The 23,652-nt window shown below is 39.5% G+C and overlaps 4 protein-coding genes across 7 annotated transcripts; 2 read left to right on the plus strand and 2 right to left on the minus strand.

Moving 5' to 3' along the window:
• Nucleotides 1-177: 177 nt before the first annotated feature.
• On the minus strand, nucleotides 178-5,062 carry LOC140772919 (disease resistance protein RPP13-like). 2 transcript variants are annotated; one of them, XM_073115180.1, is made up of 3 exons: nucleotides 3,217-5,062; nucleotides 1,731-3,123; nucleotides 178-639 (listed from the first exon to the last, which is right to left on the minus strand). In XM_073115180.1, the coding sequence occupies exons 1-2, from the start codon at nucleotides 4,478-4,480 to the stop codon at nucleotides 1,754-1,756; spliced, it is 2,634 nt and encodes an 877-aa protein (XP_072971281.1). In that variant the 5' UTR covers nucleotides 4,481-5,062; the 3' UTR covers nucleotides 178-639; nucleotides 1,731-1,753. The 2 variants fall into 2 exon arrangements, with proteins under 2 accessions (XP_072971281.1, XP_072971280.1); XM_073115179.1 differs by having other exon boundaries at nucleotides 179-639; nucleotides 1,714-3,123; nucleotides 3,217-5,061.
• A 1,144-nt stretch (nucleotides 5,063-6,206) lies between these two features.
• On the plus strand, nucleotides 6,207-15,184 carry LOC140773966 (uncharacterized). The gene is made up of 10 exons (XM_073116766.1): nucleotides 6,207-6,494; nucleotides 6,592-7,572; nucleotides 8,013-8,097; nucleotides 8,759-8,870; nucleotides 9,332-9,444; nucleotides 11,453-11,550; nucleotides 11,777-11,853; nucleotides 13,164-13,238; nucleotides 13,739-13,801; nucleotides 14,834-15,184. Exons 2-10 carry the CDS (start codon nucleotides 6,619-6,621, stop codon nucleotides 14,967-14,969), a joined length of 1,713 nt encoding a protein of 570 aa, XP_072972867.1. The 5' UTR covers nucleotides 6,207-6,494; nucleotides 6,592-6,618; the 3' UTR covers nucleotides 14,970-15,184.
• A 1,510-nt stretch (nucleotides 15,185-16,694) lies between these two features.
• On the plus strand, nucleotides 16,695-18,612 carry LOC140774660 (zinc finger protein ZAT2-like). Of its 3 annotated transcripts, XM_073117737.1 has the most exons (3): nucleotides 16,713-16,805; nucleotides 16,987-17,032; nucleotides 17,331-18,612. In XM_073117737.1, exon 3 carries the CDS (start codon nucleotides 17,463-17,465, stop codon nucleotides 18,429-18,431), a length of 969 nt encoding a protein of 322 aa, XP_072973838.1. In that variant the 5' UTR covers nucleotides 16,713-16,805; nucleotides 16,987-17,032; nucleotides 17,331-17,462; the 3' UTR covers nucleotides 18,432-18,612. The 3 variants fall into 3 exon arrangements, with proteins under 3 accessions (XP_072973839.1, XP_072973838.1, XP_072973840.1); XM_073117738.1 differs by having other exon boundaries at nucleotides 16,695-17,032; XM_073117739.1 differs by lacking the exons at nucleotides 16,713-16,805; nucleotides 16,987-17,032 and adding an exon at nucleotides 17,199-17,219.
• Nucleotides 18,613-19,578: 966 nt separating this feature from the next.
• LOC140773616 (WPP domain-interacting protein 1-like) lies at nucleotides 19,579-23,591 on the minus strand. The gene is made up of 2 exons (XM_073116265.1): nucleotides 21,821-23,591; nucleotides 19,579-20,359 (listed from the first exon to the last, which is right to left on the minus strand). The coding sequence occupies exons 1-2, from the start codon at nucleotides 22,851-22,853 to the stop codon at nucleotides 19,695-19,697; spliced, it is 1,698 nt and encodes a 565-aa protein (XP_072972366.1). The 5' UTR covers nucleotides 22,854-23,591; the 3' UTR covers nucleotides 19,579-19,694.
• Between the last annotated feature and the right edge of the window lie 61 nt (nucleotides 23,592-23,652).

Raw genomic sequence — 23,652 nt, forward strand, 5'->3', positions numbered from 1 at the left:
ATCTCGACGAAGACTGAACTGTTTTATAGTTAATATTCTAAATCATACTCATATAAAGGTTCCAGGAAAAGTCTATTAAGTATCACTCACAATATTTATAACAAAAATCAAATTTATAATCTCGCAAAAAGGACAAACAAAAAAGAAAGATGAGCAAAGGAGAACACATAGAATGGAAATAATAATAGAGCACTTCATACAACTTTTGGAACTTTATTTAAAGCATACAACAATCTCTCGTACATCAATTAATACACCACCTGATACATACATCCTAAGGCATTTCAAATCACAAAAGGGCGTGTTTGGGAAAAAAGAACCACCCTTTTGTTGAAAGTGAAATTATTATATATATATATATATTTCTTTTAGCAAAAAGGGGCAAAGCCAATGACCATAAATACAAGCCCTCATTGATATGCTCCTTGCCATCGCAAGAAATAAATAATTTATTTTTAATGACCTCCAAAATTTTATTAGAAATTTACAATTACGCATAAGAGAGTTAAATATAAGTAATTGGTATCTGAGGTGGAAATAATTTGATCAGCAGCTTAGAGTCATACTCAACAATATCTCTGGAGGTAACTTTTGTTTTCTGTGCCACTTTTAAGAGCTAAAACTGAGATTCCAAGCCATCTGCAAAAAATAACCTACCATTAGATGTTTTGAAAATTCCTGACGTATCAAAAGAAAAAAAAAGGAAATTAAAAGGAAAACGGTTGGGTCCTTTTTAACAACCTTTGTTTATGGCAAGATTAAAATAGTATACATTGCTTATATCTTCCCATGTATTATAATCTTAGCCTTATCCTTACTTTTTATATGAAGCAATATTCAAAATTGAAAATAAAGAGCTGTACTAGCCAGGAGATAGGACGAATTGGTAGCCATCTATCCAAATGAAGGAATGCCCACTCCTAATATATTTAAATAGCATGTCTTTCAAGTAACAGTAATAATAAAGACATTGAAGTACTGTCTCAATTACTAGAGCCCCTCGATTTGATGCAAGATAGACACAAACAACCGAAGGATATCTTTGAAAAGGTAGCCAGTCAAGTAAAGCCTTGCAAGTCCTACTCAGTGTCACGGTCACATGAAGGGGTCCCTTAACCTGCCTTCCTTTTTCTTTTTTTATACTTTTAATCTTAGTTTTAATTTTGATGATGGGATGTACTAACTACCATCAATTAATGGGTCAAGCAACCTAGTGGTAAATCTGAATAATTCATGTATACGTCTCAAGACCCTTGCACAAAAATTTTCGGGCATGAATACTTCTCAAATTAGTTTATGATAACTAGCTGTTAAAATTTGGTAAAACATTTATAATTAGAAGGCAGAAACCCTTTTCTGTTCTCCATGTACCTAATAAATTATCTTTCTCGGTTCATATTCTAGTTTGAAAAATGAAAAACAAAAACAAAAACAAAAGCTGTGGTTATTTATCATCTTAAACTTTTAAGTAATCTGTGAGTTAGTATGATCTAACATCTTTAATGCAAACCTACTTTTAAGGTCTATTGAAATGTCTGAGTCCAAAAGCAACGAAGTATAAAGAGTATAAATTAAACTACTGTATTGATAAGGTAACAATGTACGCATGCAAAAGACGTGAAGGTGAAATATTTAAGTGTATAGAGACCTAATTCTTGGTAAGATAAGAGCATAACAGTACTGATCAAAAGGGCAAAGAACAAGAAATCATACCAAAATGTTGTAGATACCTAACATTTTGCTGCGGAATCAGCTAGCTCCAGATGTCAAGGTGTTGTACATGCTGCACCTTTTCCCAATCCTCTCCCACATCCTTCTCTATCCTGCTCATGAACTGGTTGGGCATGCAGTACAGCACCAACTTCTCCAGGCTCTTCAGGTGATGCAGATCTGGAACAACTTCCAGCCCACAAGAATCAAGAACTACCTCCACAACACTGGGCAATGCTCCCTCCTCCACCTCCCACTTCGCCACCTCCATCTCGGCCAGCTTCAAGCTCTTCAGCTGCCCGAATCGTCCCGCAGAGCAGACCAACTCTTTTCCCACATAAGCCCTCGCCAAGAGATGCAGCACTCTGAGGCACTGCAGCCTCCCCAGCACCGGCATCGGGTCGTAGTCCAGCCGCGACCACCGCAGCGTCAGCTTCGCGAGGCGCGCAGGGAAATCGCTGACGTCGAGGCGCCGGGGGCGGCCCGACAGCCTCCCGTTCAGCCGCAACGTTTGGAGCCGGAGGTTGTTCCCCAAGTCGGATATGTTCATGTACTCGGGAAGGGCGTAGCCTTCCAATGTCAGCGAGACTAATTCGCGCAACTGGAGGAGTAAATTCGACACTAACTTTGCGTTGTAATCACTGACCTTTGCGATCCCGAGCTTGCGAAGGTTTGCTAGATTGGGCAGCCCTTTGTCCCACAAGCTCCGGGATCGGATCGTCGCGAGCGTTTGAAGGTTTCTGAGATCGGAGCACGGCGGCGGGCCGGCGCAAACCAGGTACTGATCGCCGAAGAGGATGTGCCTCAGAGTCTTACGCTTCCAGATCTTTGGGGGCAGTGCCAAGATGTGAGTGTTCCTCACGTCGAGGGTTTCGAGGCAGGGGAGGTTGGAGATGAACGAAGGGAGATCTTTCAATCCGGTCCCTCGCAATCCGAGATATCTCAAATGCATCATCCTCTGGATCTCCGCCGGTAGTACTTCGAGATCGGACGCCCCTCTCAGATCGATCACTCGCAGGAGCCAGAACGAGGTGCCGCTGAGGCTCGGCGCCGCCACGCCGAAGCAGAGGAGGGAGCGGACGATCTCCGACACGATAAGCTTGCTGATCTTAATGGTGCTCTTGCAGCAGTGGATGGCGGCTCGGCGGACCGGGATCAGCGGCATCGGCGTCTCATCGTCGGGGTCGTCGTAGACCCGCAAGAACCCTTCCTCTTTCGCGCGGGAGATCGCGAGGTCGCGCACGAGGTCGTGGACGCGGCACGTCTTGACCCCGCCGTCCGCTCGCCTCTTGATGGGTTGGATGAGGCATCTCTGGATCAACTCTTCCAGAAAAGCCTCAGCCGAGTCCTCCATTGTCGTCTCGTCTTCATGTGGGATGAATCCCTCTGCGACCCAGATTTTAATTAGCGTGCCTGTAATTAATTAACACCACAATTTTTTTGACGATTAAGACGAGGAAATGGGGGCTAATTTGCGATTAATTTGAGTGACTTATTGTACGTAACCTGCACACATGTCGTAGTCTTCAGGGAAGGAAGCTAAGTAGAGGAAACAGGGCTTGAGATTGTAAGGCAAGTCCTCGTAGCTCAAGGCTAAGATATCCATGCACGTCTTCCCCTCCAACTGCCAGCTCATGGTCTCCAAGAGCTTCAGCCACGCGCCGTGCGTCTTCTCCCTCACCGAGAGGAGCCCACCGACAACGACGAGGGCCAGCGGCAGCCCGCCGCACCGCTTAGCGAGCTGCCGGGCTACCTCGACGAGCTCCTCCGGGCACCGCGATGCAAAATCCCGATCCGGCGAAGCCTTCTTGAGGAGGAGCTCCAAGCTCTTCTCGTCGCCCAGGAGAGGTAGCTCGTAGGGGCGATCGCCTGCTATTCTCGCGACGTTGAGGAAGCGAGTGGTGATAAGGACTCGGCTTCCGTTGTCGTTGTCGGGGAGAGCAGCCTGCATCATCTCCCACACTTCGCTCCCCCATATATCATCCAACACAATCATATACTTCTTCTCCTTCAAGCAGTTACGTAGCTCGATCGCTAACTCTTCTCCTCCGAACCTCTCCAAGTCCTCCCTCTTGATCTGCCTCGCTATTCTCTTCAACAAGTCGCTATGGTTGTAATCTTGCGATACATTAAGCAACACCCGAGCGTCAAAATGCTTGGCGATCCTGCTCGAGTTATAGACCTTTCGCGCCAACGTCGTCTTTCCGATACCGCCGGTCCCGACGATCGACACGACGCGGCGATGCGCGTTCGTTGAGTCGAGCAGCTGATGGATGATATTGTCGATGTCGCGATCGAAGCCGATGACGTCGCCATCGCCAACGTAGGGCAGCAACGGCCTCGGCCTCATGACGCCGCCCTCGCCTATGTTCATGATGGCGAAGTTCCCCTTGCTCGCCGTGATCTCCCTGATCTTGATCTCGATCCGGTTGATCATCATGCCGGCATTGTGCGACGCAATCCACAAGTTTGGTGTGAGGACGTAACGGCTGATGAAGCCGCTCCACTGGCGGCGGCTGACGACGGCCAGCATGTAGGTGTCGACGACGTCCTCGAGGTCGTAGGCGATGTTGCGGATCTCCTTCACCCACTGCTTCACCCGCTCGTCTCCGGACCGCTTGCACTCGGCGTCGCGCATGAAGCTCTGCATGAAGCGGACCTCGCGCTCCATACATTCCACCCGGTCGCGGACCAAGTGGATGAAGTAGCCCTCTTGAAGGAGTAACCCACCGATCTTGTTCGCGACGGAGCTTAAGGCCAACTCGGCCATGGTGGAGGAGGTGTGTCTTTTCCTCAGAACAGGAGGACGTTTCAAAGCGGAGACGGTGGCGGAACAAGAAGTTGAAGAAGAAGAAGAAGAAGAGAAAGATAGCTTTGGGTTGTTTTCTTGAAGTCAACGGTCGAGAGGGGGGTGGAGAGGGGATGTTGGTAATAGTGGTGTCCCACGCACTGTTCAAATCGTTCAAGGCATGTTGGTCAACGCTTAGCATTTAAGTATATTACTTTTAGAATTTATATGGTGTCCCTTTTTTTAACAATTGAGTTATTTAATATTTTAACTCAAAACTATTAGAAATAATCTTACAAGTATCCATGTAAAACTTAAGAACTAACACCCAAAGCTTCTATGGATACCCATGGTCCATGGGTTCCATGGATGGGGGGCCTTCTTTACCTTTAATAATTTTAGTTAAGGTTGGGCAAGTCCAATACGTTTTAATTCTTATTGGATTTAATAAAGGACTCGCTCTATTTTTCTGAAAGAAGAAATGGTAAAAGAGTTGAAGAGAGATTATATTATATGGTTTGCTCTTCGTGGTCGACTTCTCCTCCTCTCCCGACACAACCCGAAATTTGTGGTCGGTAATCTGTGAGTCGAAGAGAAAGAGGGCATTTCTCAACGTCCCGAATTCTAGAGTAGTATTTATGGAGCAATCCCAAGTAGTATTTATAGAGGAGAGTAGTGAAATTAGACTGTTAAAGAACTCTTTCTTTTTTTCTTTTTTATTATAAAGAGTTTCGCTTTAAATCATGCAAAAACTCGCTGTAATTCAATAGTCTAATTATACTGATTTATAATAAAGACTATGACTTCAATTCTCTGATAGATATTTGTTGAATTTTTAAGTCTGTTATTACTTTTTTTTTTTTTTGAAAGGTTTAGTTGAATTATTCAATCTATTAGAGAGTCTCTTATAGAAATTATATTTTACCTCGTGTACGAGATTAATTCTAAATTTACTTCAATTCAAGCATAACCAGTAGGAGTAAAATATGACTTTATATATATATTCACTTGGGAACTGAATAACAAATTGAAAGGTAGTACATCTGCTATGATCTTGATGAATTGGAAAGCTAAAATCAAATGTGTGGTTTGAGGAGAATAGAGGAGAGCCCTAGAGTGTGTGGCTTGATAGGAGGTCCTGGTAAGTTGGAAAGAACCTTTGAGAGGGGTGCTTAAAATTAATGTGAATGATGCTTACAATCTCGGTAATATGCTGGGATTGAGTTTGTTGGAAAAGACCATGTCAGGTCTCTGTTAGAAGTTGAGGCCTATGGCTTTCACTATGTCTTTCTTAGCTTTTGTTGCTAATAAGGAGTTGGCTAGAATTATCTATGAGAGTGATTTGAACACCCGGATGGAATCTATCAACCATCCTGAGGAGTCTTCTCGGTGTATCAAAAACCTTGCTTTGAAGTGCAGAGACTTAATATCTCATTTTGACATATGTAATCAAGCAGCTAATTAGGTAGCCGGGGTTGGTAAAACTAAGAATATTTTATACCCTAATAAAGTGAATGATGTTCTTCCATCTGCTTTAGTTTGTACCCTTGATATTGAAGTGTAATAAATCATAGCATTTTTTTTAATAAAAAAGTTTATATATATATATATAGATAGAGAGAGAGAGAGGACATGTTAAAAAGAAAAGAAATATCCTACGTGGCCGATTGGGCCCAGGCCGAGACACGGAGCCCGTTGCGGTGACACGGGCCCGACCCATTGGAAAAGCAAAACCCTAAGAATCCCGCCGTCGCCACTTCCTTCGTCGTCCTTGCCGCCGATCTCGTCTTGGTCGTCCACCTCTCTTCTTCTTCCGCCTCCGCCGCTCTTCCTCCTCTTCTCCTCCCTGGTTTTCCAGTACCAGACCGACCGAAAACAGGTTCCGAGTTCCCCACCCCAAGGCCCGGCCCGGCCCGGCCCGCCCGAATCAAGTGTCGCAAAACTACGATTCTTACCTCTCTCAATCCACCGCCTCGAAGAGGTTGTCAGATTTGGCGTGAGTCGTTGAACCCTTTAATCGATCGTTCTTGTTGGCTTCCTTTGTTTTTCCAATTTCTGATGCGTGTTGCTCTGATTTGAGTATAAATTTGTAGTGTAAGAGACGAGTTTGGATAAAAATTATGGCGAAAGACGATAAGAAGCGCAAGAAGAAGGAGAAGGAGAAGGAGGAGGGTGTTGTCCATGGAGAAGGGCAAACGGCGGGTGTTCAGCTGGCGGTAGAGGAGGATACTAAGAAGGATAAGAAGAGAAAGGAGAAGGAGGAGCCCGGGAGAGGCGATACTGACGTAAGGGTTAAGGATGCCAAGAAGGAAAAGAAGAGAAAGAAAAGGGAAAAGTATGGGAGAGAGGATGCTAATGGAGAAGGCCAAGCGGTAGAGAAGGATGTCAAGAAGGAGAAGAAGAAAAAGAAGAGGGAAGAATGTGGTGGGAAAGAAGATGCGGGTGCAGGGGTTAATGGTGGCGGGAAAGACAAGGGGCAAACCAAGGAGAAGAGGGAAAAGGTGGAATATATAGTAAAGAAGGACCCTGGGGAAGTGGAGGAGAAAGGAGATGAAGGATTCGATGATAAGAAAAAGGAGAAAAAGGAGAAAAAGAGAAGAATTGCAGATGATAGTGTCGGGTTTGAGAACGACAAGAACATTCCGAGGAAGAAGGCCAAGAAGACAACTGTTGTTGAAGATAAGGAGAATGTAGATGACGGTGCTGAGCTTTTACCAGCTGCCGAACTGTCAAGTGGTAAGAAGAGGAAGAAAAGGAAAGAACAGAAGGGTGGAGATCTAGATACTGTCAGATTAGCATCAGAAGGATTTGCCAAAAATATAAGAGAAAAAGATAGCGGAGCTTCAAAAGGTAAGGAGAAAGAGACATCTAATATGGAGAAGGACGAGAAAAGTTCGAAGCCCTCTAGGTCAAAGAAGGGAAACAGAGTGAGCTTTTCCAGTAAAGTAGAAGTGTTTAATCCTGGCAGTGATAGCGAACATGAAGAAGATGGCGGAACACAGTTAGTGCAAGGTAAACGATTCTCCAAAGAGGAAGACAATAAGATCATGGATGCTATTCAAAACTACATTGAGGTTCGTTATCTTTCATGCGTCCATAATATTATGGAATTAGCAATTGGAGGTCGATATTTCTGGTTCCAAATAGATTTTGTTCTTGTCTATGATTATGATAATGTTATACATTTTAATTATCTTTGATTTGTAGTCTACCCTGGATTATACAAAAATATGAAAGGACTGATAAATGTTACTTATGACTCTTTCTTTTGTATCTAACAGCCATAACTCATAAGCCTTCTTGGACGATCTAAATGTATATTAGAGAAATAAGTTTCAAATCTTCTTATGGCATATGATATTAAAATATAATATTTTGTGGTTTCAAGCTTCTTTATATATTGATAATTTTGTGTAGTGCATCAGACTGGTGCTGTTGTCTTCTTGTATCATCCCCTTTTTTTTTTTAAATAACATGACTATGTTTTTCTGACACTTTTCTCTATTTTCTTTAGACAAATCAGTTGGGGGAGGAGGGTACAGAGATGATTCTCAATTGTGTTAAACATCCCCAAGTCAAAAATTGTTGGAAGGAAATAGGTGAGAATTGAAACATTTAAATATTAATTTGCTCATGGGATTTACATTTTTGTTGCATTTCAATGTAAAGTATGTAAATCAATTGCTTTTTGTGATTTGGAGTTTCATAATCTTGATGTAGTAGTTAATCTGGAAATTGCATACCATTTTAGTTTCCTATGTCAGACAAACGATAATTTAATTAAGCATCATTACTTATTATTTAGCGGCTTCTCCAGTAACACAATTTTATAGCACATCTCTCCACATGCATAGTTCCAAAGGGTGTCCGACTGTTGGGTGGCCCAGATGCCATCTTATTTACACCAAAATAAGATAAAAAAAAGTGCTGTAAGAATCTCCCCACTGATAGAGTTCTCAAATTTTTTGACCAGTTGTTGGGGATTCATGCTTATTTCTGATCTAGTTTGTTTAAAATATCAAATGGCAATGTTGGAGTTCCCATTCACCAATGATGTCTACACATTCCTAACCTTTTGCTTTGATCAATAGTTTTGTTCTTACTGCAGCTCTTTATGTTTAATTGGACTGGGAAGGATCAAATTAATCCAGCTTGCCATTTGTTTTGGAATTGATATAGTTTGTCAGCTCCTTTCTTTGAAAAAGATCTTTTGTATGTTCTCCGACAATTTGTTAATTATTTCTATAATTTGGTTCATAGGGGCTTGCTTACCTAAAAGACCTTACAGGGCTGTCTATCATAGAGCACATGTTTTACTTCAGAGGAGTGAAAAGCGCAAATGGGAGCCCGAAGAATATGATGCTATTCGAAAGTACTTAAGATCCTCCATCAGACACTCATTGTTTAATTTTTCAATTCTCATGTCTTCTAATGTTTTATCATGTATATAGATTTATATTTGGTCTGAGGCATGCTTAATATTCGCAGTTGTCTGTTGTTTCACTTTTTGGAATTTGGTAAAGAAAGCTAACTGTGACAGTTTGACTCAATGGAGTTTGTAAGCTAACAAACCTAATATATGTATTTTGTAGTTGGAATTAACTTAAGCTCCATTAACCTACAAATAGATGACCTCACCACAGAATTTTCTTTATATATTGTTGGGTAATACAAGTTTTAACTTTGTATATTTTAATGCTGCTAATGCAGATTAACCTAATTTTTGGTTGTGTTAAACTTATATGCATTCGTAGTGCTTCTGAATTTTTATCCAACCTTATGAAGACACTTATCTATTAGCTTCACTTGTGAATTTGCACTTTTGCAATGTAGGTTCCATAAACAGCATGGTGCAAATTGGAAGAAACTGGCAGATCAACTTGGGAAACATAGGATTCATGTGAAAGATACTTGGCGAAGAATAAAGCCTCCAAATCTGAAAAAAGGTATGTTGCAGTTTTTAATCATGTCGATTTTATGTTTGTTTTCCTATAAATTAGCCCTTAAATATTCAATGTTTGTTCAGAAGTAGCTGCACCAATTAATCTTCAGGCAATCCTGCAATGTACTTATGTTAGTTATGTAGTGTCTTAAGTATTAACTTATCATGTATATAATTTCTTCTTCTTCATTATTTTCTAGCAATACAATTCACCCATTTCAGCATTTTTGATTGAAGTACACTCGTTATCTAAATTTTTTTTCCATGTTCTCTATATAGATTATAATTTTATGTATATAGTCATCCTTTAGAAGAAGCCCTATAAGATAGAGTACTTGGCACTAGAAGGGATGAATTACTTGGATGTATCTTTTGATCATCAGGTACCTTTCCACTTACATGTATATTTCTGTGTTTGCCATATTAAAATGCTCTATTTGGATCTTTCAAATTTAAATTTTGTCAGAAATCAACAGAAAACTACTGGATTTTATAATGCCAAGATAATATTATTTAAATAATTGAAGTCTTAAAGCTGATCTTTGGTGCAACCCTATGTGGGTAGGAATTCAGTAGTTTCTCGGTGTATTATTATGAGACAAGTAATTGTTCCATTTGGACATCCTTAATCACATCAATTTGTATGCCAGTCACTTCTCCATTTGATGGGGCTGATTTTAGTTGGTAACTTAGGAGTTAGGAGCAACGATGGCCATGTCACAGTCGTCTTTGTCATCGCCGTCGCCATCACCATCGCCATCGCTATCGCTTGCCGATTGTCGATCATCGACGGGTAGCTCGATGACGAAGTCGATGGTGAGCAGCGAAGCTATTATGAGGGGTGCCACATGGCACGGTATTCCTTCGGCACGCCCCGTGCTGGTCGGCACAGCCATTCATGGTTAAGAGTAATGTTTCACTTTTGACATAACATATGTTTCTCAAGAGGTGACTTTTTTTTTTTGTTCGCTAGAGTTTCAGACCATGCAAGTAGATTCAAAAGTTAGATGACCTAAATAATTCTTATTTTTTCGCATTGGTAATAATACTGGCTCTACATTAATGATTTTTTACGGTAAAGTAAGTATATTGGCTGGTATAGTGGCCATGGGCCGGGCAGGGTTATCTTGGACCTTTTGATCCCAACATGTAAAAGTTGGTTAGTGAAGTTTAATGTTTAAGACTTAAGTATCCCAAAATTGGCGTAACAATAATTATTTAAGGATTTATTTACATGGGCAATGGTATCCTGGTATGGGCCTGAATTAGACCAGCTAGGCTGTAGAGGAGCCTATTGTATGGCAGGAGAATCTGGAAGTGTTTCTGAAAGCACAGTAAAGTAGAGTGATCACTTGCATTGTTAGATGTATTGACAAACATATCAGTTTAAGTTCAGACAACCTGGACTGTGCTCAGTTGTTATTGTTGTTTTATAATGATTGCTATTCAGATGCTGTTGTAGGCACTCAGGTGGCCTGCGTAACCTTTTGAGCTTCTTTTATTATAGTTCATGTATAGATTTTACGTCATTTATAGGGCAACTTGCTACTGTTCTAGGGAAGCAGGTGGTGAGCCTCTCCTATTACAGGCAATATTGTTTTGTTGGTCTTAATTCTCAAAGTTGGTGGATTGAAAAGTTTCTTAATGTTGTACAGTAATTTCACATTACTAGGGGAAATACAAACAAAATAGCAGACTGACCTGGTTGTCACAAAAGTTGAGATGTTTCTGATATTAGGGTAAATTAGTTGATCATGATAATGTTATTCTCTGTTATTTCTGTTGCATATAGTACAATACAAGATGTTGAGAGGAGCCTAGATTACACAGTTTCATAGTAATCAGATTGTACCTCTAAATTTGGAATGGCTTCTATTATATAGTCCTAACTTCTTAGGAAAAGAATTGGTTAGATTTTAAACCTGTATTGCCATATCTGTCATTAAGTATAACTCTACAGCCTTGAATGTGTTTTTCTTCTGAAATTGTTTGCCGGTTTGCTATTGAGACAGGCTCCTGGTCTCAGGAGGAGTACCAGGCTTTGTTTGATCTGGTAAACATGGATTTGCGGTTGAAGGCCTTTGAGGAGAAAAAATCGAAGCATGGCATGGTTTGTCTTCTTCTCCTGCTGCATCCTTTATTAAAATATAAGCATGGCATGGTTCTCTTTCTTTTCGTGCCACCTTCTTTTGTTGCCTTTTCTATTATATCCTTAGTAGGAACCGATGGATCTAGTTATATCGACTTTTTGTATGTAGCATCTGTTTTCTATGATGTGCTTGTACACTTCCCATTTCCTCTTCCTTGATGTAGTGAATTTTCTTTTATTTTGGTAGTTGAGGGATAATATTGCTTGGGAAGCAATCAGTGAGAAATTGTCTACTCGGGCTCAGTCAGCTTGCTGCGTCAAGTGGTTGGTATTTCATTTACTATTTTTCTATTTATTCTTCTATTATATTTATATTCAGTTTCCTTTTCTATTTAATGTATAAGGCTGTTCTTTTGGGAGTGGAGTTCAACACAAATATATGAGTGTTGCTAAAATTTCAGTACTACATTAGGCATGTTCATAGTTATATTATCCAATCTATTAGAAGTACCTCTCTAAATCTTCATTTGTTGAAGTGAGGCTAACAAACATACGAAGATTTAGGATTTCTAAAATGAGGAGAATTTTTTTTTGTTGTTAAAGAAATCTTTGAAAGGAATAACTTGGGTTTATGATGACCTATAGGGTCTATACCCTAAAAAAATTGTACTAAAACCCCTTATTAGCCAACTTTGGTGATTCTGTGTGTATTTAAGATCAAGGTGTTAGAACTCGAGATCGGCCATAAAACAAATAATACGTATTAGTCGTATCAGCTGTCCATATTGAGTCGGACTATTTTTTAATTAACAAAATTCTAGATATTATTTAAATATGCAAAAATTTATAAAAAAGATTAAGAAAATGGTAAGAAAATAATAATTACTCACATATAAAGCTTAAAAACTAAAAAATATATTAACTTAAAATTTTGATGAATACCAAGTTGGCTCTCCATTTTCTTCCCTTCTTTCTTTTTTCTTCCCTCTCTTTCTCTTATTGCTAAGGCAAAAAAAAAAATTCTTTCTTTTCTCTCCCTTCTCTTTCTCTTATGCATGGCAAATTTTATTTTTTTGATTTTATTTTTTTCATTTCTTCTCTCTCCTTCTCTCTTTTCCTCTTTTACTGCTAGAAAGCAATTTTCTCTCATTTTTTCCATTTCTTCTTTCTCCTTTCTCTTTCGCTGTTACTCCCTCTCAATCTATTCCTCCCTCTCTCTCTCTCTCTCTCTCTCCACTCTCTCTTGTCTCTCTAACTAATATGCTACAGTAATGGAGATTAAGAGAGAAAAATAGAGAAAGAGGAAGATACGAGGAAGGGAAAGGCTTGAGAGAGAAATGGAAAAAAATTAGAGAGAAGAAAGAGGGGGAGAAAGAAGAGAAAAGAGACGAAGAGAAGAGAGGGGGAGAGAGGGAGAGCCCGTATCGGGTGGGGTCAGCTGAAACTTGGAATTATATTTATGATGTATAGACTATAGATGTGTATCTAGCTCGCGTTACTAATAGTGTTTTTTCATGATTTGTCCTGTAGTAGACGTAGTGGTATTGCTTTTATGATTCAAGTGACTACTTGGCAGAGCTACCGAGCTTCACTTGTTGCTTATTGATTGTCAATATTTTTTTTTTTGACCTCAGGTACGATCGATTGTCATCATCATTGGTCAATGAAGGTTTATGGGCTGATACAGACGACTACCACTTGTTGGAGGCGTAATGCTGCAACCTTTCTTAGTATCATGCTTACTTTCTTATTGTCTTTTGTAAAGATCAGTATTGTCAAAGCATTCTTAGAGAATATATGTGTAATCATGCTGTTGATGGATTAGAAATTGATCAGGCTTATACATATATGCAATGCTATAAATTTGGCTATAACTATGAGCCAGAATATGTTATTTGTAGGTATAAAAATGTATATATGTAGCTGCTCCAGTAACTACGGCTGCATATAGGATATTGGATATTTCTACGTTCACATAAATATTACCTAAACATTTGACAGCAATTGTAACTGTTTCTCTTGAAGAAGCATGTACATGCATGAGAATGTTGAGATAATTAGGTGGTGGTTAAGAACTATTTAAATATGCCTTAGCCAACTACGTTTTGATATTAGGAATTCTGTTATATGGATAAATAATATCTTTATCTTTCACTACAAGTAAGATTGTCTCTGATCTTTCTTTACATCATTTTGCATGTTGGCACAGGCTTCAAAATATAGATGCTTCTTGTGTTGAAGATGTTGACTGGGACAATCTCCTTGAACATAGGTAAAAGTCATTTTATATTATTGAATTGCTTTTGTTTTCAAAAACTAATTTGATGCATTTGATGTAAATAAGCATTTAATGAGTTTTATGCTACATCTATAATGTGTACAGTAGGTTAACCTCAAGAATATGCCTTGTATTTAACTGGAGCTGAAATCTACTAAGGCAGTCTCTATATAGTCAGCAAGGTGTTTAGGGAAATGGTCTTCCTTCTAGGTGCATGCTTGCATGTCAACTTGCTTTGCTCTGATGTCCAAGGAGAGGTCTTAGGACCAAAAGGATGTTTCTGGTGAATATGTTTAACACCTATTCTCAAGAGTGCCTATTGAGTTAAGATTAACCTTTTGAGTATTATGCTGATTGAACAAATGGCAGCAGAAATTTTTTCTCCCCTGGCATTGGCTGCATCAGATTGAGCATCCCTGGTTTCTATGTTTTTTCAAGTCAAGGATCATCTCTTTTTTTTTTCCTTTCTTTCCCGTGTTATAGGATTTCTTGGTTGTAAGAAGTTGTCTTGGTGCTTGTTATTGGCATCTCTCATGATTAAGTTTATTTATTTTAGATTTGCTTTTATTGCTATAGCTCTAGATCTTGCAGTAAGATGTAAAGAGCTAGTAAGAGGTTTTTCCAGATTCGGTATTCTTGCAGTTTATGAACAAGATGGTAGCTCCACAAGGTGTGCTTTAAGGATGACGTGATAACATCTTGTGCTTTTTTCCCTCTTTTTTTGTTCATCATATATGAGATAAAGTTGACCAACATTTCTCTCAAAGCTAATGTCTAAACCAATTTACAAGCTGGTTTTACAGATATACCCATGAGCTTATTTTGTTGTGCTGTTTTTCTTTGTTGTTTTAAGTGGAGCAGAAAAAGAAGCATTCACAATTTCACATTCATTATTAGATTTAAAGCTGTGTAATCATGTGAAATTTGTATCTTTTGCTCTCTTGTGGAGCACCATGCTCATTCATTTCTCCCGTTTCTTCCATCGATTGTTTGATTTAATTGAAGCAGAGGTCTATCTCTTCTCAGGTCCGGAGAGACTTGCCGCAAACGTTGGAACCAAATGATTCGCCACATAGGTGGGAACAAGGAGAGGCCGTTTATTGAGCAAGTAGAAGTACTCTCCAATCGCTACTGCCCAGAGATGCTTGAATACAGAAAGTAAGTGTCAGCGGCTTCTGACATGTTTTACCTATGTATGTGAATGTAAAACGTAGTAGTTTGTTGATGTAAACTTGTAAAGTCTTAATCATAGAGGAAAGAAGCTGAAAAAATGACTTCTGCTCTCTGTTTATTATCTATTTTTGGCTGCTGTATATCACTTTAAGAAAACAGTGTTTTGTGTACCATAGAGAAGTGCATATACTTTGTTTTGAGAAATTTTGTACTTCTCAACAGATTTTTGTTGCCTTGGTGGAGGTTAATGAAGGCAAGAATTTTAATGATGCCGCTGTTAATTTCTCTTCCAAGCTTAAGCATGTGAAATAATGTATCAAATACAGCTGCAAATGGAATCACTCACAAGTCATGGTCTTTGACCGGTAAGATTTAATTTGAGCATAATTCTGGTGCAGGTTGATTTAAGCACTCATTTGATGCAGCATTGCTCAGTCAAAGCTTGCCTCTTGCCCATTGCGTAAAATTCTTTGCTGATTGCTCTTTTCTAACACTGACTGTTCATGTTGATTACTTTCTTCAGAGGCTTTTCCAGCGTTTATCGCGTGTGCCTTACAGATTTTGATCATATCTAGGAAAGAAATTAGGGGATTGTAGGATTTTAGTGAGTGTAATCAATGCTTATCTAATGGTGCACCTAACTGATCATGAGATATAACGAATACCAACTCATAAATTATATTTGTAGCAGAAACTGCTACGAAAATTATAGACAGATTTTCTAGACTGTTATAGTGTTATAGATACATTACTAATTTAAACAGAAGAGCATTGGAAGAACATATCGTCTTATTTTTCTTCTATTTAAAAACATGGATCTTCCTTGACTCTATGTTGCTCTACTGCTGTCTTCAGCTGTCTCTTAAGTATTCTTGGAAAGAAAACCTACCATTTTTGTAAGCTTAAACGCATGACTGAAATAAACCAAATTCCAAAAGCATTGCTAGATGAGTCAAAGTATAGAAGGCTAACACCTATTCAGTGTATATATAAAAGTATATAACTCTACTGGTTTCTCTGAGGCAATAAAAAAGGAAACTAAGAAGAAAACTTTTGAATATGGGCAAAGAGAGCATCTCTCTTGGAGAATCAAAGCTCACTTTCCTATTATATAAAAATCAATGAAGCAATAAATTAATAAGTCATTGATTCATTGAATACATTACATTTATATGAACACATATATGCTTATGTACACAGACACACACACACACATACATACATACTTTCATGCTTACCTATTTACTTCACTCATCTTCCAATTTTAGATGCATTCTCTACTTCACCACATCTAGCTCATACATTGCATTAGTTCACATAAGAATGGCAAAAAGCATTTAAATGTATTTAATGTATTTGTAGTTGGGTCTAGAATTTTCACTCGGATACTATTAGTTTTTCTGTCCAAAGATAATACAGTAAAAGGGACATTTTAATGTTTTTTATATGTTAAAATTAACTGTTGTTAGGCGTTAAGTGTCACGTTGGAGAGTGTTAAAATATATTTAATGTTGACGAAGATGGGTAAATTATCTTTGTAGAGAGAGAGAGAGAGAGAGAGGAGAGAGAGAGAGAGAATACTAATTGCAATCCTTTTTCAAAAAAGGCTTCAAATCTATCGGAATCTTCTTGGTGGCATCGGACGGCAGTGATTTGCTCTCTGAGAGGAATCGGTTTCTCTCCAGCGTAGCAGAAAAACCCCCCAGACGCGAAATTGTTAACGCATGGAAAGGAACAGAGAGATTGGCGCGACGAGGAGATTTATTGTTGGAGGAAAGATGGAAAGAAAAGATTCGTCGCATAATCTCTTCACCTCGAACGCTTTGTAATCCCGAAATCATCTCTCTCTCTCTCTCTCTCTCTCTCTCTTGTGTGAGAGTGCTCTTCTCATCACTGGGTAGGAGAAAGAGAGTAAAATAGGCCTTAAAGCTGCTGGCTTTTGAGCTGCTCCTCTCATCCTTCGAATTACCATCTTCTCTAATCTGGGTCTTTTTGCATTTTTCCAGCTTATCTCGATCATGCAGCTCTTGTTCTAGATTCAATCTTGTAAAGGTGACGTTTTTTCTTCTTCTTTTTTCTTATCTGTCAGGTGGATTATCGCTAAAATCTTCTGGGTCTTATTGTCCGGATTGAATCTAAGCTCCTCATACCATCTCCTCTTCTTCTTTTTGGTTTTCTGTGTTGTTTTGATTGATAGATCCTATGCTCGCTGTTTTAGGCTCTTTCTTTGATCTTAAACGTTAGTTCTTGGTATCTTTTTAATAATAGTTTCAGTTTTCTTTCGTTCTTTGGATGAAACTGAAGGTGTTTTTATTGTCTCTTTCTTGATTATGGCTTTTGGGCATTGTAGGAAACTGACAAGATTTGAGCAAAACCAGCTACTGTGATAGAAGAGTTTCGAAGTTATTTCCAAGCTGAGATCATCTTAAAGGTATCAATAGATCCAAGATCAAGCTTGTAGCCGAAGGCATATTACCTGAGGATGTTTTTTAATAGCAATAGCAAAGGTAAGACGGTTTTCACTTGTGTGGAGTGTGGCAAGACCTTCCTATTGCCTAAGGCATTGTATGGCCACATGAGATGCCATCCTGACAAAGGTTATAGAGGGGTGAATCCACCACCGGAATTGATGAAGAAGATCCAACGCTGTGCAGATCCTGCGGCGCAACAACGAGCAATGCCTGCTCCTCGTCGTCAGCGGGCGACTCCAAAGAGAGACCAGCTGATTGTGTCTGTGAAGAGTTGTTCAGAGTCATCTGTAGATAATTCAACTCGTGAAGCGATTATTGCTGCTACAATTATTCTGGATATATGTAGAGGTAGTTGTGTCTCACCAGTTGCAGATCAAGAAGTTGATACATTGCCTAGAAGGAGGAGAACTAGAGCCATAGACAACGAGGAAGACACCATAGAAGAGGAGGTGATGGATGTCAGCTACTCAGAGAACATCAGGAGTAGTGCTGAAGATGTAGAAAGATCGAGCCACCAGTCGTCATTGGATAAGAATGAAAAGAGAAAGAAGATCAGAGTCCTTCGATCAGTCTGCGAAGAAAGCCCGCAGATGGGCGGTAAGAGATACCAATGCAGGAAATGCAACAGGAGCTTTTCTACTCACCATGCATTAGGTGGGCACAGAGCTAGCCATAACAAATACAAAAACACTGCAGAGGAAGTCATTGTGGTGGATGAAGCTGAACAAGCTGGCCCAAGTCATGATGATGAATTTGTTGATCATTTCTCGAAAGGGCCTGCGGCCGAGCATCGATGCAGGATTTGCAATCTGACATTCCCTTCAGGGCAGGCGCTCGGTGGGCACATGAGGAAGCATTGGATTGGTCCAGAGAACCTTGCTGCCCCTTCGCCTGCAGCATCACCTGAAAGCAGTACAAAACCAGACAATGTGTTCCGAGATTTCAACCTCAATGAGCCACCAAAGCCTGAAAGCCAATGATATCTAGCTTAGTGATCCTTGTCATTCCTAGTTCTATGTCTGAAACAGTTGGAATTGGATGCAGAAGTCTAATGTTTCATTTCAGTTGTAGACGGTTTAAACATGAAAGCTCCAGATTTTGTAGTAAACTAGTTGTTATTGGGTTCTCCTGGAGCTGGTAGAACTTCTTATTTGACTACAATTCTTCGCTTTGCTTCAGTTCTCTTCAAATATCTTGTGCCTAATTGTCTTCAGTTTTTTTTTTTTTTTTTTTTTGTTGTTGAATCAAATCGTAATATCTCACGCAATAGTCTCATTAGATTTCTTTTCTTGTTTTATTAGTAGCACTTATTGACCTACACCTTTTCCTGATTCTGACTAAGCTTTTCCTTTCATCATATTCTATTACTCTATAGAAACTTATCTGCGAATCAGAAAATATCCTCTCTTTTTTTCAAAAGCATAATAATGTTATGGAACCAAAACTCTTCAGAAGGCAGCGAGTTCTTTTTCTACTTCATTCAGAATTGAATTGCTGTGACTCAAGCTGAGTCACAGTTCATGAGGACGTCTGCAGCCACTCTTGCTTGCTACTTGGCCTAACAAGATGAAACTACAATCTCTGAGGACAATCAGCTATTATAGCTCTAACACACACAGACATACGCGGAGATTTCTAGCATATGGTTATGCAACTTGAGTCAAATCCTCTGTAAGTCAAGGAAGCAGATAACTGATTCACTCATTGCAAATAATTGTAAACCAAGAACAAAACCAAAAGGGCTGACAAGTGAAAGATTGATCTGGAGCACCAAGCCAAGTAGAGTTGCGTTAATATGCGGCTTTCTCTGAGTTAAAAGACAAATATCTGGACAAACCTTTTCTCTTGTGCATCAGTCATAAGGCACTGCAATTGCTTGTCGAAACAAAAAGAACTTAACCGTCACCCAAGACTGATTTAAACCAAGAATGATGATTCTTTAGCAGATAAGCAATACCTTTCCACAAAATAGAGAATCAGATAAAACTACCGACGTAGAGAATAACATCAGATCGTCAGAAATACTCCATTGACTAGGAGTGCAAACTGATTAGCTTTCCGCACTTCTGTACACGGATCCACATTCAGGATTAAAAGAGAAAATGGTTGGATCAGTAAAACACTTGATTAATTCAGAAGTACTAAAGATTATTCAAAGGCAACAAGTAAGTTCATTCTGCCCCAGTATCTTACACAAGAATTCTCCAAATATGTAAAACTACATCATGGCTGCCTCTACAAAATCAAGTGGGTACAATCTCACTGGATTGGGGCAAGAGCTGCATGAAGAATATCCCTAAGATGATACAAAACATTATCAACTGAATGAAACAAAAGAGAGAGGCTTTACAAGCTCTATTCTGCAGCTTCAAGACCTCTGCGGTCCCAGATATTTCTTTGCATTGAGCCTCTAGTTTCTCTGCCTGATCTTTTAACATGATAGCCCTGTTTTCAGTGTCTTGTAGCTTAAGCATCATCTGCATATGATTATTGGCTAGAGATTTCTGCTCTTCAAAGAGAGCAATCTGATCTTCAGCCAGGAGCTTGCAGCTCTGAGTTGTTCTTGTCATGATCAGACACTCAATCTCCGCTTCCATTTTCTTCTCTATCAGGGAGTCAAGCTCTGCCTCCAACTCTTTGCACTTCTCTTGAAGTTCAGTGCTCTCTATTCTCAGCTTTGGTAAATGGTTTCTGTCGAGGAGCCCTTCAAGCTCAAGCACTATAGACTCCTTTGCCTTGATAGAAGCTGATGCTTTTTCCAGCTTCTCCTCAAAATGCTTCCTCTCTTGATTCAATTCAACTACATGAGCTTCAAAACTTGATGAGTTACTCCTTACTGTTTCTTCATAATGGCCATCAAAGTCATCAAACATTGGTTCTTTTCCAATTTCCACCAGCTTTTGGATCTCTGAATTGAATATACCACAAATAACAGATCATATTGTCATCAACAAGTTTCCTTTGAGCATAAACAGTTGCAAGTTATAAATGGAGGCATTAATACTATTAGTTATGGTTGACATGGTGTGCCTAATTCTCACAAGCTGCAATGCTTGCAATTTTCACAACAGCAAGCAGTGCATATATAAACTCATACAAATTATGAGCTCAATCATATTAAGAATGAATTGGGTCGAGTAATAATATGTCTTATATGTCACAAAACCTGCTGGCAGTTTTCTTAGTAAAACTCCAGGTCAGTTTTTTTTTTTATCCTTGGTTACATGGATCATTTTCATGTACAAACTACATAAACACCTACATGGATTAATCTAGTGTACGGAAACTAAAATACAGATAAATAGAATTCAATAATGTACAGAAAACAATACACAGTTCCACAAAACATATTACCAAAGAACTTGAGAGAAAATGAAAAAAAGACGAGCATTGCTATATTGCTGTCAAAGAGCATTTATTTAGCTGTCCACAATCACAAATTCTTAAGACAGAAAAACCTAAAAGAAAGTAGTGTTCAATTTTCTTTCTTCCTCTCTTCTCTCCATCTTCCATGCTTATGAGTAATGACCTAAGAATTTATCTCTCATACCAGAATGCTATAAAAGAGCAATGCAACTGATCATTTTCTTTCAAATGATTCAATTAATTTTTAAAGATAAAGTACATGACAGCTTGGATTGATTACCAATATTCCCCCCTCAGTAGGCTCAGGAAAGTTTATTTCAGTATAGTTATCTGGGAAATTATTGATAAAGAATTGGAACTTGAGGAACAGAGAAATTAACTACAGCTGTTTTGATAAGTCATCTTTTTTCCTTTGAAAGGTTTCACAGATCTCTGTATATATATATACATAGAAGCAACTATTACCTTATACAGACTCCATACAGATGAGAGATTTAAGAAAATTAAAAAGTATGCCTTATAAAAAGAGCTGAACAGATCTAGATGGTAGCAAAAGGCACTAATATAATGCAAATCAAAAGCTTGAAAGTTTATAGATTGCAATAAGCCAAAACCACAGAACAAGCAGTAAACATGAAACTTTCAAAATTGAAGCATCAATCTATAATGAAATGATAGAGTAACTTTCTTGCCATGATATTGATCAACATTAGCTGGACAAAAGACGAAAAAAGAAAAAAAGAAGCATGAAATTTCATAAAATAGAAATCATGACAAATTGAAATGTAGTGGCCAAAGGAAGGTATCACTAACAATCAGATTAAAAGTATATTTTATTCTGAATATTATCTGCAATTCTTCTTCATGATTGTAACAAAATGAACACATTTTCCTCTGTCAAACATCCAAGAAACTTTCCAGTAGAAACGAATAGACTAAAAATACCATCAAATGACATTTACACGAAAGACAAGAAAGCAAAAACAAAATAAGAATATCTTACCACTTTCAAGTGCTTCCTGCACCGTCTGAAGCATAACAATCGATTGAACAAAAGGGTCGACATCCGATTGACTGCTCTCACTCTTTTCAGCATTCTTTTCCTGCGGATCTGCATCTATATCCTCCCTCAAGGGACTCCCAGTGCCACCATTTTCTTCATAATAAGCTGAGAGGCCCTCCTCACTTTTTGGACCTTCATCAGTCTGCCCTCCATCATAGTTTACAGACATTTCACTTTGCTTTCCATTACTAATCACACTACCTTGCCGCATTAAAGCTGCTTCGTCGGTTCTCGAGTCGGAACCGACACTAGAATGCAAACTCTCCACCTGAGCTTTAGCTTGACTTCCTCTAGATTTCTTACCAACATCTACCCCTCCTCTTCCGCGAGGACCCCTCTGTTGTGAGCTCTTCATTCTGCTTCTCTCCCTCCCTAATCCACTGGCAGCAGTAGATGACCTGCTATTACGATCCTCACTGTTATCTGAGTCAACACCTACACTGAATCCAGTGGCTGCCACTAATAATCCAAGGTCAGGATCTAAATCCCCTGGGGCAACCGCAAGCTGAGGCCTTTCCATAATTCCTGACTCCACCGAACCGGCCGGGCTCTCGTCTTCCGCATCACTCTTCTCCTTAATCTCCATGCGACCTTTCGAAGGCTCCGGAAGTGAGAGCCGACGCTTGTGAATTGAAGAAGAATCGATTCCACTAGATCCCTCCTTATTCAAATCTCGTCTTATTCGTCTCCATTTCTTCAATCCATACCCCTTCTTGGGTGATGGATTCGACCCCGCAGAAGCAGTCGAAGGCGATCCCATCGCCGAATACTTCCCTCCAATTTCATCACCATTCTCTATAGATTCCCCTCGGATCTTATCCCCATCCCCTGTTTCGATCTGAGATCGCCCTTTAGTACCCGAATCCCAATCGCCCTCCACCTCAATTCCACCCAAAGATCCGACTTTTTCTAGGTTTTCTCGCTCCTTCCCCTCTCGAGAACTCGATTGAGAGCCCTCATCCTCCGAATCCATAACAAAACTCCCAAAAGATACTAGCCCAAGCACAGGAGCAGAGCTCGGAAAAGGAAATTCCCAGAATAAGTAAGCAAATTACAACAATTCGCTTGCAAAATTTTCATCAAGATCGAGAAAGATCGTCCAACTAGGGTTCCGGGGATTAAGAAACCAAGGAATCCACGAAGTGGAAGAATAGAGGGGGGGTGGAAGAGAGAGAATACGGCTTAGAATAAGCGGACGAATACGTCATTTGATGGATAACCTATTCGGGGACTGGAGGCGGAGGCGGAGGCGGTGAGTGAATGAATACATAGGGACTTGGACCCCTCATTTATTGGCTGCAGATCGTATGCAGCGCATTCCTGCGAACAGGGACTGCAGGCGATCTGCTCCATGAGTCTGCCGGGAATTTTTACAAATAACACCCTCCATTTAAAGCAAAACAGCATTCTAGTCCTATGAGACTATTTCCCAGGAAAGTTCCTCGTAATTCATCTAGCCTCTGCCTAAAAAACGTTGGACATTCGCGTCAAACTCAAGTCGATTAACTTCGTCATGGAGGCTTTTTGTCTTGATAAGATTTGGTAGATTTTGTTTCTTTATGCATGGTTGAATTTTCCCAGCAAGTGTAAAGGTCTGATGAATCTGTTCTCATGTCAACAGTTTGCCATGCAACGAACATTGTTCTTATTAGTCAATTGTAACTGCTGCTTTCGCACGAGGAAAGAATCATTGGGTCCTCAAAACTAGAGGAACAACAGCAGCAAAACTGGCCATCATGAACAAATTAGTGGAACAACACTGCCAGTAGTAA

The sequence above is a fragment of the Typha angustifolia genome, chromosome 13 (genome assembly GCF_048772165.1).
Source record: "Typha angustifolia cultivar Huaian chromosome 13, ASM4877216v1, whole genome shotgun sequence".
Lineage (NCBI taxonomy): Eukaryota > Viridiplantae > Streptophyta > Magnoliopsida > Poales > Typhaceae > Typha > Typha angustifolia.